This window comes from Apium graveolens, chromosome 4, assembly GCF_009905375.1.
Source record: "Apium graveolens cultivar Ventura chromosome 4, ASM990537v1, whole genome shotgun sequence".
Lineage (NCBI taxonomy): Eukaryota > Viridiplantae > Streptophyta > Magnoliopsida > Apiales > Apiaceae > Apium > Apium graveolens.
In genome coordinates this window covers 242,447,263-242,458,769 of record NC_133650.1, presented here as the reverse complement: position 1 = coordinate 242,458,769, position 11,507 = coordinate 242,447,263, and the positions used below count along the sequence as shown (strand labels likewise).

General features: G+C 40.5%; 1 protein-coding gene across 1 annotated transcript; it reads left to right on the top strand.

The window, feature by feature from the left end:
• Positions 1 to 760: 760 nt before the first annotated feature.
• On the top strand, positions 761 to 1,965 carry LOC141719464 (uncharacterized). Its single transcript, XM_074521845.1, has 3 exons — positions 761 to 1,108; positions 1,195 to 1,492; positions 1,583 to 1,965. Exons 1-3 carry the CDS (start codon positions 761 to 763, stop codon positions 1,963 to 1,965), a joined length of 1,029 nt encoding a protein of 342 aa, XP_074377946.1.
• The last annotated feature ends 9,542 nt before the right edge of the window (positions 1,966 to 11,507 follow it).

Below are 11,507 nucleotides of genomic sequence, written 5' to 3'. Positions count from 1 at the left end.
CTCATCGGTGGTGGAGATACCCCCACACTCAACTTATGCCTCCACTCAAGTAAGGATCCCCGTAGGAGCATCTGAAGCCTAGCCTGAAGGGGCGAATCCCCCAATTCAAAATCCGCCCCAAGAGACGAATCCCCAAGCTCTTCAAGTGACGAATCCCCAGTTTCAGCAGCTACATGCAACCATAAACCCCCAGCCTATTAATTATGAGTAATCGACGGTCGTAACTCCTGGAACCACCAACCCACCTTATGGGACGCCTATATACTGTGAGGCTGAAGGAAGTGGACCCTTTAATCGAGGTAAAGGTCAAGGGAGGGCGCCCTTATACATCCGTGGTTTGGGATCTATTCCTGAGAATCGGGAATTCTCTGGACCTTACTCTGCTAGAGACTCTGACTCATCGGATGACGAAGTAGCTCTAAGGAGGGGGTGTGCTGGTAAGGAGCCGATGCCTAGCGACCATCCCCGGAGCACTCAAGGGACGACTCCTCAAGAGGTGCAAGATAGGACCAGGGCACATGAAGCTGAGATTCAAAGACTAAAGCGCAATTTGGAGATACACCTGACATCGAGACCTTTACCGGTGGCAAGACAAAGGGATCATCCTCCTATTATAGACTTGGAAGGTCCGACATCAAGAAGGAGGGCTCCAGTCCCAAGGGCTGATCCGAGTGATCTGATACCTTTAGGAGATCCAGATGATCAAAAACCACCATTCACTGAAGAGATAATGAATGCCCACATCTCATGGAAGTTTAAGATGCCCATCATCAAAGCGTATGATGGTACTGGCAACCCGCCCAACCATGTCAGGATTTTCTCTAACGCCCTATTGATACAGCCCGTGAATGATGTTATCAAGTGTCGGGCCTTTTCTCAAACCCTCTCGGGTATGGCTCAAAGGTGGTATAGTCATCTACCCCCAAACTCGATTGGATCTTTCAAGGATTTGAGCCAAGCTTTCATCAAGAAATTTATTAGTAGCAGAGTGCATGAGAAATGTTCAGCATCCCTCATGGGCATTGTGCAAGGAACGAAGGAGTCCCTAAGAGACTACCTAAATCCTTTCACAAAGGAAGCCTTGAAGGTCCTGGATCTTGACGATAAGGTAGCTATGATAACACTACAGCAAGGGACTAAAGACGAGTTCTTTAAGATGTCCCTAGCTAAGCACCCCCTGAAAGCATGTTACAGCTCCAGGATAGAGCCAGGAAGTATATCAAGGTGGAGGAAAGTATGAAGAAGAGGATAGTGAACAACGAGCCTGCTGGTAGAAAGAAGCGAAAGACTGATCAAGAATACAGTGCCAAGGAAAATCCTAGGGTTAACAAAGAAGCTAAATCGTCGCCAAAAAAAGGGGGACGTGGACAGAAGTTCACTGAGTATGCTAGACTTAATGCTCCTAGAAGTCAGATTTTGATGGAAATAGAGAGAGACAAAGATGTTCGTTGGCCAAACCCTCTAAAGGCAGATCATGCCAAGTTGGATAAAAGTAATTATTTTCGATTTCATAAGGATTCTGGCCATGACACCGACGAATGTCAACAATTGAAAGATGAAATTGAGTTTCTTATTTGAAAAGGGAAGTTGAGTAACTATACCAGAGATGGAGAAAGAAACAATAATGGGAGAAGGAAATTTGATGATCGTAGAAGAGATCAAGATGATCAGGGGCGAAATTCTCAGCCCCGAAGACCAGTGATAAATATGATCTTTGGAGGACCAACCGCGGCCGATACTTTTAAGAACTCAAGGAAGGCCTATGCTCGTGAGGTCATGCACATAGTTGGGGAAGCCCCGAAAAGGGCGAAGACTGGAGTAACAATGTCATTCGATGATTTCGATTTAGAGGGGGTCAAATTTCCTCATGACGATCCTTTAGTCATAACACCTATCATAGGAAACATCCCGTTGAAGAGAGTCCTTGTAGACAATGGGGGCATCAATGGACATTTTGCTCTATAACACCTTTATAAGGATGGGATACAACGACTCTCAATTAACCTCGACTGATATGCCAATATATGGTTTCGCTGGAGTCGAATGCCCCGTGGAAGGGATAATTAAGTTGCATTTAATCATGGGATAGAAGCCAAGTCAAGCTACACAGATGTTAAACTTTGTAGTGGTTAAGGCAGGGTCAACGTATAATGCGATCATGTGGGGAACAGGAATACATGCCTTCAAGGCAATTCCCTCATCTTACCATTATGCGATAAAGTTTCCAATTAGGAATGGGATATGAGAGGAAAAAGGAGACCATAAGATGGAAAAGAGTTGTTATGTAGCCTCATTAAGGGCAGATGGAGCCGGGGGCAGGTTCTACCCATTGAGGATATGGATATCCGTGAGAATGATGAAAAATATGGAAAACCATCTGAGGATTTGGTTCCCATTCCCTTTATTTTCGAAGACCCCGAGAAGGTAAATTTCGTTGGGGTATCGTTGGAAGAACCACTTAGAGGGAGGCTAATAAGTTTCTTACAAGAAAATAATGATGTATTTGCATGGTCGGCAGCAGATATGCCAGGGACTGATCCTGAATTGATCACCCACAAGTTGAATGTGGATCCTAATAGGAATACCGTAAAGCAAAAGAATAGGAGTTTTGCCCCTGAAAGGAAGGAAGCCATCAAACAAGAAGTTGAGGAGCTCTTAGAAGCTGGTTTTATTGAGGAAATATAATTTCCCGAGTAATTGGAAAACCCTGTGAGGGTAAAGAAGACTAACAGAAAATGGAGGATGTGGGTTGACTTTACTAATCTAAATGATGCATGCCAAAAGGATTGTTTCCCGCTATCAAGGATAGATTCTCTGATATAAGTAAATGCGGGTCACGAGATACTAAGCTTTATGGATGGGTTTAGCGGTTACAATCAGATCAAAATGCATACGGATGACATCCTAAAGGTATCATTCATCACTGACTTTGGTATTTTTTGTTATCTTGTTAAGATTTTTGGTCTCAATAATGCAGGAGCTACCTATCAGAGGTTGGTAAATAAGATTTTTAAAGATCTTATTGGGAAAACTATGGAAGTATATGTAGATGAAATATTAGTTAAAAGTCTTGTAAAGACTGATCATATATCCTATTTGAGGGAAGCTTTTGAGGTCCTGAAATACTACAAAATGATGTTAAACCCTGCAGAGTGTGCTTTCGGAGTTGGATCTTGAAAGTTTTTAGGATTGATGGTTTTCAAATGGGGAATTGAGGCCAATCCAGAAAAAATAAAGGCCATCTTAGACATGGAACCTCCATGTTCTGTAAAGGATGTTCAGAAACTTACTGGAAGGGTTGCGGCTTTGGGACATTTCATCTCTAAGTCTGGGGACAAGTGCTTACCATTCTTCAAAGCTTTGAAGAAAGTAAGATATTTTGCATGGACTAATGAAAGTCAAGAGGCATTTGAGGAGTTCAAGAAATACATGGTTCAAGCCCCACTGTTGGCCAAACCAGTCCCAAATGAAATTTTGTACTTATATTTGGCTGTTTCAGAAAACGCCTTGAGCGTTGTGCTGGTAAAGGAGGACCTCAAAGTCCAAAAACCCATATACTATATCAGCAAAATTCTTCATGAAGCTGAGCTGAAGTATTCCATCATAGAAAAATTTGCTTTAGCTTTGGTTATGGCTTAAAGGAAGTTGCATCCCTATTTCCAAGCCCATAATATTGAGGTATTGATGAATCAGCCTCTGAGAAACACCATTCATAGTTCGAAGGCCAGTAGAAGGCTAATTAAATGGGCCATTGAGCTCAGGGAATTTGATATTAGATATAAGCCTCGAATGGTGATCAAAGCTTAGACTCCGGCTGACTTCGTGGTCGAATGTACTATTGACAACCAAGAAGTCGGGGGGCAAGAAGATAAAGGAGATACAACCCAAGGCAAGGGAGGAGATAAGAAGATCGAGAACAAGGAGTTATGGATTCTCTATTTTGATGGGGCATCAAAAAACAAATTCGAGTGGAGCTGGTTTAGTTTTAAAAAGTCCCGATGGATTCCTTATTGAGTATACCATAAAGTTAGGTTTCCCCACTATAAACAACGAAGCAGAATATGAAGCCTTGATCGCTGGTTTGGGCCTTGCTGGAATACTGAGAGTTGAAAACTTGAAAGTTTGTGGAGATTTGAAGTTGGTGGTATCCCAAGTTAATGGATAATTCGAGGCCAGAGATGAAACCATGTCCATATATGTACGACTTGTAAGAGCTGTGATGTCTCAGTTTGACGAATGCCATATCGAATACATCCCGAGGGAGGAGAATTTTAAGGTAGACGTGTTATCCAAATTTGTCTCTTCTGAGATCGAGAATATTTATGGAAGTGTATACTTCTGTGATTTGAAAAAAATAAGCAATGCTGGTAAGCTAGTTTCCCCTATCGCGCTTGGAGAATCGTAGATAGATCCCATTAGGGCTCATATACAAACCAGATGGTTTCTTAGTGATGCATCAGAGGCGCGGAAATTATTTGTACGAGCCCTGAGGTATTCTTTAATTGATGGGATTCTTTATAAAAAATCCTTTATAATTCCTTACTTAAGGTGTCTCAGGCCTAATGAGGCTCGACTTGCTCTAGAAGAAGTACATGAAGGAATATGTGGCCAACACTTGGGGGCAGGGCCTTGGCTCACAAGATTACTCGTTTAGGCTTTTATTGGCCAAAGATGATGGATGATGACAAAGATTATATGAGGAGATGTGATTTCTGTCAGAAACATGCCCTGGTAGTAAGGCAGCCAACAAAAATACTGACCTCCATAAACACCTCTATCACATGTGCTATGTGGGGATGGATATTCTCGGCCTGTTCCCAATGGCTACAGCCCAAAGGAAGTTTTTAGTTGTAGCAATTGATTACTTTACTACGTGGATCGAAGCCAAGCCCTTGGCCAAGATTACAATCAAACAAGTTGCTCAATTCTTGTGAGAAAATATAATGTGTAGATATGGAATTACTCGTATCTTGGTCACCGATAACGGAACACAATTCAATAATGAAGAGTTCAAAAAATATTGTGTAGAGAATGAAATCGAGCTACGGTTCACTTCTGTCGCTCATCCTCAAGCCAATGGCCAAGCAGAGGTTACAAATCGGATTATTTTATACTGATTGAAGAAAAGGATCGAAAGTTTAGAAGCAATTGGGTAGACGAAGTGCTCCCTATACTTTGGGCCTACAGGACCACATGTAGGGTTACAAATGGAGCAACTGAATTTATGTTGGCATATGGAGATGAAGCTTTTGTTCCTGTGAAGATATCACATCCATCCCCGAGGATTTAAGCTTATAACGCATAAGAAAATGAGGAAGGGCAGAGGCTAGACTTGGACTTAATAGATGAAGTTCAGGATCAAGCTCATGCTAAGGTCATGAAATATCAAAAAGAAAGCTTCTTTTTTATTACAATTTAAGGGTAAAACAAATATTCTTTAAGCAAGGAGACCTAGTTCTAAGGAATAGTTTCTACAGCGTGAATGAGCTGGAAAGGATGAATCTTATGTACAAGGTTTAGAAGCCCTACAAGCTAATTCTGGCTAGTGCCGCATAAAGGGCTTGCCATTAGAAAAAGGATGCGTTGTGCATCTTCAGGAATACCATCAAGGCAGGTGTTAGGATCCCCTTTCACCCTTTTATTCCCATTCTTCTTGTTGATGTTGGAATTAATCCCTGCCAACTTCCTCCAAATGCTTCGAGGTTAATTCTTTGTTTCTTATCACAATATGCTAAGCACAATTTGGCCCCCACAGTAGCTATTTTCAAAAATAGGAAAAAAATTCAGTTTAAAAATATAGCCCAAACAAGAATCTGGGGTTTCTTTGAACCAACTCCCTACAATCCACCATATTGTGAATAGGAAGTCTATCCGGGATAACAACTTGAAGTGGAAGAAGGAGTTCATCTATCTGGTCTGGGAAGGAGGAGATTGGGGCACCCTCTTTTGTTTATCTTTTGTACAGGAAGCCGGCGGGAGCCCCAACGACATTATCTTATCCGAGGAAGGGGCGAAGGCCTTCGATATCCTTACTAAGGATAATGGCACGTCCCATTCCTGTGAGCTTGTTAAGGAGACGGTTCTCGTAGAACGTGGGATCTCTCCTATCTCAATGAAAAGTAAGTTTTAACTTTAGTCTTCATTCTTTTTCATACTTTTCTTAGCCTATTTTTCTGGTTTTAACTATTGCTTAACCCTTCATGCAGCGGCTGCTAAGATAGTAGATGTGACCAAGCCTAAAGACTTGGAGACCACTAGGATGAAGCGGGATGTAAAGCTTTTTAAAGACCTGCGCCTAGGGGATCGCTTCCCTAAGTGCTTGACTCAGTTTAGAGAATGGGATGAAGAAGGCCTTAGTCAGTCCTTAAGGACCAAACAAAGGCCCGAGGCCTTCTTTCAGCCTCTATGGGGCATCCGGGGGAAGGACGCAATAATTGGAAATACGAAGCATGCAAAGGAGTGGTCGCTTCAGTCCATTTACCCGGTTGACTATAAAGATTTTTTCCTTCAACAGGACTAGGAGGCTAACGAGTTGTTTGGTGCTCAAGCTTTAGCTACGGTAACTTGTTTTTGCAGAACTTTCTTATTTATTTACTCATCCGTTCTTGAACTAAATTCACTTTTCGTTCATTTCTTTATTTTCAGGAGAAAGCCCATTTACAAGGGGCGATTCACCAAGCTAAGGCTTGGAAAGTTAGTTACGATGATACCATCAAGAAGGTCAAGGAGGCCAATGAGACAATTGAACGCCTTAAGGCCCAGCTTGCCTCCTTGACTTCTGATCTGGAAACCGCTCGGGCCAAGATCGTCGTTCTAAATGAAGAAAGAGAAAAAGGTTCGATGCTTGGATGGATACCCAGGATTTCAAAGATTTGATGGAGGAGCACGATGCCCTCACTTATTCCATGAGCTATAAGGAGGGCTGAGACACCGCGGTTGAGGCTATTCAAGCCGAATACCCGAAGATGCTCGAGGCAGAATCCGTCCCTTTCCCCCTCAAAATTCCCAAACTTGGGGGTGTCACTGAAAGGGTCGTGGATCTTATTCATGAAGAAGATCAATCCATCCCTTGTCCTGATCCAAGGGCCTCTGGGTCTAAAGCGACGGTTGAGAGTCAAGGCCAAAAGAGGAAGGAGGCTAAATCTAGCCTTAGAGAAGAAAAACCCTCTTCTGAGGAAGAAGTTGAGCATGTCACGAAGAAAGCCAGAGTTGAAGAGCCTCCAAGGCAAGTGCCTCAAAGGGCATCCGAAGATACTTCTGAGGAGACTTCGATGGAGAACTCTACGAAGACTTCTGAGGAAACCTCCGAGGGCCCAACTTAGGAAACTTTCGAGGACACTTAAAAGAGTGGCTTGGAGGATGGCTCCGAGAGGCTCCGGCGAGGAGTCTGAGCCTTCTAAGTCAAATGCTTAGTTTTTTTTCCTTTATATTTCTTTCCTTTATAAAGTACTTTTGAAGTTTTATGAAGTATTCCTTGATTTTTGTTTCAGTTACTTGCTCTTTCGTTTAAGTTTATGAATTTTGGCCTTTCGGAGCTTAGTAAAACATAATTTAAAGAACATAACTTGGTCTTTTAAAACCGAAAAAATCATAACCTATAGAACATAACTTGGTATTTCAAAACCTTACATAAGATGGGTCCAACCCTGATAATCATAAACTGAAATATAAATCCTAAAGAAACTGGAATAACTTAATAAATTGAGATATAGATCCTATTACTCGCAATATCCTTCTTGATTATAGAAACTAAATGTTTTGAATATGTTGTGCACTTGATGATTACCTAAACAAAACATCTAAGTAGATTTTACTTAGTGAAATAATGTAGCACTCGACGGATAAGAATTATAGTCCCGACGGATAACTCAGTTTGAGTACCGACGGATGAGTAATTTATTATCCATCGAGTGAGTAGCTTATATAATGATAAGTTTGTAGCACAGTGTTGTATGCACCTTTGTATAGAATCTGTAGTAGCATATAAGTCATGTTGACTTTGACTAGATATGCAGAATAGGTTGATTAACTGTACATAAGCAATGTCTTGTAATTCTGTATAAGTGAAATGAAGTCAAGTGCCAAAATAGCTATCAACGGATGCTTAACAAAGCTTCGACGGATGATCAAATGACTTTCAACGGATGTTCAAAATAGCAGTCGACGGATGATCAAGTAAGTCATCGACGGATGATCTGAAAGTCGACGGATGATAATATCAAGATTCAAACATCAGTTGAACAGTGAAAGCTGACACACAGCCGTCGAGATTGGATACAAACACTGTGGAAGCCTATTAACTGGGTAATAGAGGATGAAAAGCAGCAAAGATCAAGACTGTTAGATTTTATATTTATTCAGTTCTTTTGACTTTGTAATCTTGGTAATATATATAAACCAAGAGAGTAGCAAATATAAATATAACTAAGAAAACTAAGTGAGCTTAGAAACAAACACAGAGAAATCTTTGTAAGCACTATCTTTAGCATTTCCTGTGTTCTTAGTTGTTCTATCTTGTAAAAGCAGCTGTGAGCATTTCTGCACACAGAGTTCTCTCGATATATTAATATATATCTCTGGTGGAATTGTTTAAATCCACCAGAAAGTTTTTAAAGACTCTTGTTTTTAATTACTCTTATTTTGATTCATTAAAGTTTATATTCCGCATTGTGCTAATCAAAACAGATATATCTATAATCGAGTTGAACATTTTTATTTCAAGAAAAAGATAAAGAATTCCATTCAACCCCCCTTCTGTAATTCTTTCTATATTGTTAAGGGACTAACAATTGGTATCAGAGCAAGCTCTTAATCTACAAAGAGTTTAAAGATCAAAACAATTCAGCAAGATGAACAAGAAAGATGTTGGAGTCAAGATTCCTTTTCTGGATAAAGATAATTACCATCATTGGAAGGTAAAGATGCATCTACATATGCTTTCTCAAGATGAGGCCTATGTGGACTGCATAGAAAGAGGCCCTCATGTTCCAATGAGAGCTGCAACAGGAAATGAACCATCAGTTCCAAAGCCAAGGCATGAATGGTCTGATCCTGATCTTGAACAAGTCAGGAAAGATAAAAAGGCCATGAACATTATGTTCAATGGTGTTGATGCAGATATGTTTGATAACATCATCAACTGCAAGACTGCCAAGGAAGTTTGGGACACAATACAGATAATCTGTGATGGTACTGAGCAAGTAAGAGAAAACAAAATGCAGCTCCTGATTCAGCAATATGAGCATTTTCACAATGAAGAAAGTGAGTCACTCACTGACATTTTTAGTAGATTCCAAAAGCTACTAAATGCTCTTAAATTGCATGGAAGAGTCTATCAGACTAAAGACTCCAATCTGAAATTTCTCAGATCTCTTCCAAAGGAATGGAAACCAATGACAGTCTCATTGAGAAACTCACAAGATTATAAGGAGTTTACTTTGGAGAGACTGTATGGCATTCTGAAGACCTATGAGCTTGAAATAGAGCAGGATAAAAGAATGGAGAGAGGAAAGAAGAAAGGAGGATCCATTGCACTAGTTGCTGAACTGGAAAATGAGAAGGAAGTGAAGTGAAGATGGAAGCTGTGGAATCAACTTCAAAGGCCTGTGAAAGCAAGGGTAAAGGGCTAGCTGCAGAAAGTTAAGATTCTTTGAGTCAAGATGACATGGAGGACATTGATGAGCACCTAGCATTCCTTTCAAGAAGATTTGCCAAGCTCAAGTTCAAGAAGAACTTTGGAGCTGCCAAGCCAAATAGAAACATGGTGGATAAGTCAAAATTCAAGTGTTTCAAATGTGGCTTGGCAGGGCATTTTGCAAATGAGTGTAGAAAGTCAGATTCCAGTAAGAAGAGAATTGAGTCTGTGGATTATAAGAAAAAATACTTTGATCTACTCAAACAGAAGGAAAGGGCTTTTATTACACAAGAGAATGACTGGGCAGCTGATGGTTTGGATGAAGATGAGGAGATCAGCTATGTCAATCTAGCCCTTATGGCCAAGTCTGATGAAACAGAGACAAGTTCCTCAAGCAATCAGGTAATTACTACAAACCTTGCACATTTATCTAAAGCTGAGTGTAATGATGCAATAAATGACATGTCTACAGAATTGTATCATTTGCGTGTTACGCTTAAGTCCCTCACTAAAGAAAATGCTAAAATCAAAGAAAACAACTTGTTTTTGAGTGAGAGGAATAATGTGCTTGAGTCTCAGTTTGTTGAGTTTGAGAAACTAAAAATTGAGTGTAGAATTGCTAAGGAGGAATTAACTGAGTCCTTGAAAAAGGAAGAAATTTTAAAGAAGCAGCTCGATCGTGAACAGGAGGTGATTAAAGCATGGAAAACATCCAGAGATGTTCATGCTCAAATCACCAAGGTTCAAGAAATTGAGTCCTTTTGTGATGAAGCCTGGAAAAAGAATAAGGAGAAACTAGAACCTATTTTGGTAGATGGATTGCTGACAGATGTAGACTCGACGGATGATGAGGACTATCCGTCGGATAACAAAATGTGTTATCCGTCGAATGATAAAAATCCTCATCCGTCGGCTGTGAATAAACCCATTAGTAAAGCCAAATTAACCAAGCTAAATGAAAAGTATGGGTCTGTTTCCAAGAACTTTGTTTCAGGGGAGTCAAGTCAAGCCAAGAAAGGGAAGAAGGCTAATGTTGGTCACATGACTGTCAAACAGTTAAGTAACAGACTTGAGAAGATAGAGGTAAAAACAGAAACGAAAAGGAAAAACAATAGAAATGGTAAAGTAGGGATTAACAAACATAACAACTACACACCTGACAAATATGCTCCTAGAAAAATCTGTGTCAAATGTGGTAGTGTAAATCATTTGTCTGTTAATTGCAAATCTGCCATGCCTACTCCCATGTCTGTTCAGCCTCAATTCTCTAACATGAATGCCATGCCTCCTATGCCTGTTAATGCTATGCCTACACAGAACATGAATGCACAGTTTGCTAATATGCCATTTGCACCTAATCCATATTATGCTGCATACAATATGCCTCAAATGCCATTTAGCATGCCTTACTGGAATAACATGTTTGCACCAAGCATGCCATTTCCTGTTAGCCATAACATGCATAATAATTCTGTAGCATCTAGTGGTTTCAAAGGCCCAACCCAAATGACTAAGGAAGAATCTGAAATTCCTAAGTCAAATGAGTTAAAACCTAAGAAACAGAAGAAGAAAGCTAACAAGGTAGGACCCAAGGAAACTTGGGTACCAAAATCAACTTGATTTGATTTTGATGTGTGCAGGGAGACAGAAGGAATCTTTGGTACTTGGATAGTGGTTGTTCAAGACACATGACTGGTGATTCTACCCTGCTCACAGAGTTTGAAGAGAGAGCTGGCCCAAGTATCACTTTTGGAGATGACATCAAAGGTTATACTGTGGGATATGGCTTGATTTCAAAAGACAATGTCATCATTGAAGAGGTTGCCTTAGTGGATGGTCTCAAACACAATCTGTTGAGTATCAGCCAGCTTTG

Excerpts from the sequence above, each read along its gene's own strand:
- LOC141719464 (XM_074521845.1), top strand. The coding sequence starts at position 761 with ATGCCCATCATCAAAGCGTATGATGGTACTGGCAACCCGCCCAACCAT. Across the intron at positions 1,109-1,194 it reads TCCTGGATCTTGACGATAAG|CTCCAGGATAGAGCCAGGAA; the intron begins GTAGCTATGATA and ends AGCATGTTACAG. Across the intron at positions 1,493-1,582 it reads TCATGCCAAGTTGGATAAAA|GGAAGTTGAGTAACTATACC; the intron begins GTAATTATTTTC and ends TTATTTGAAAAG.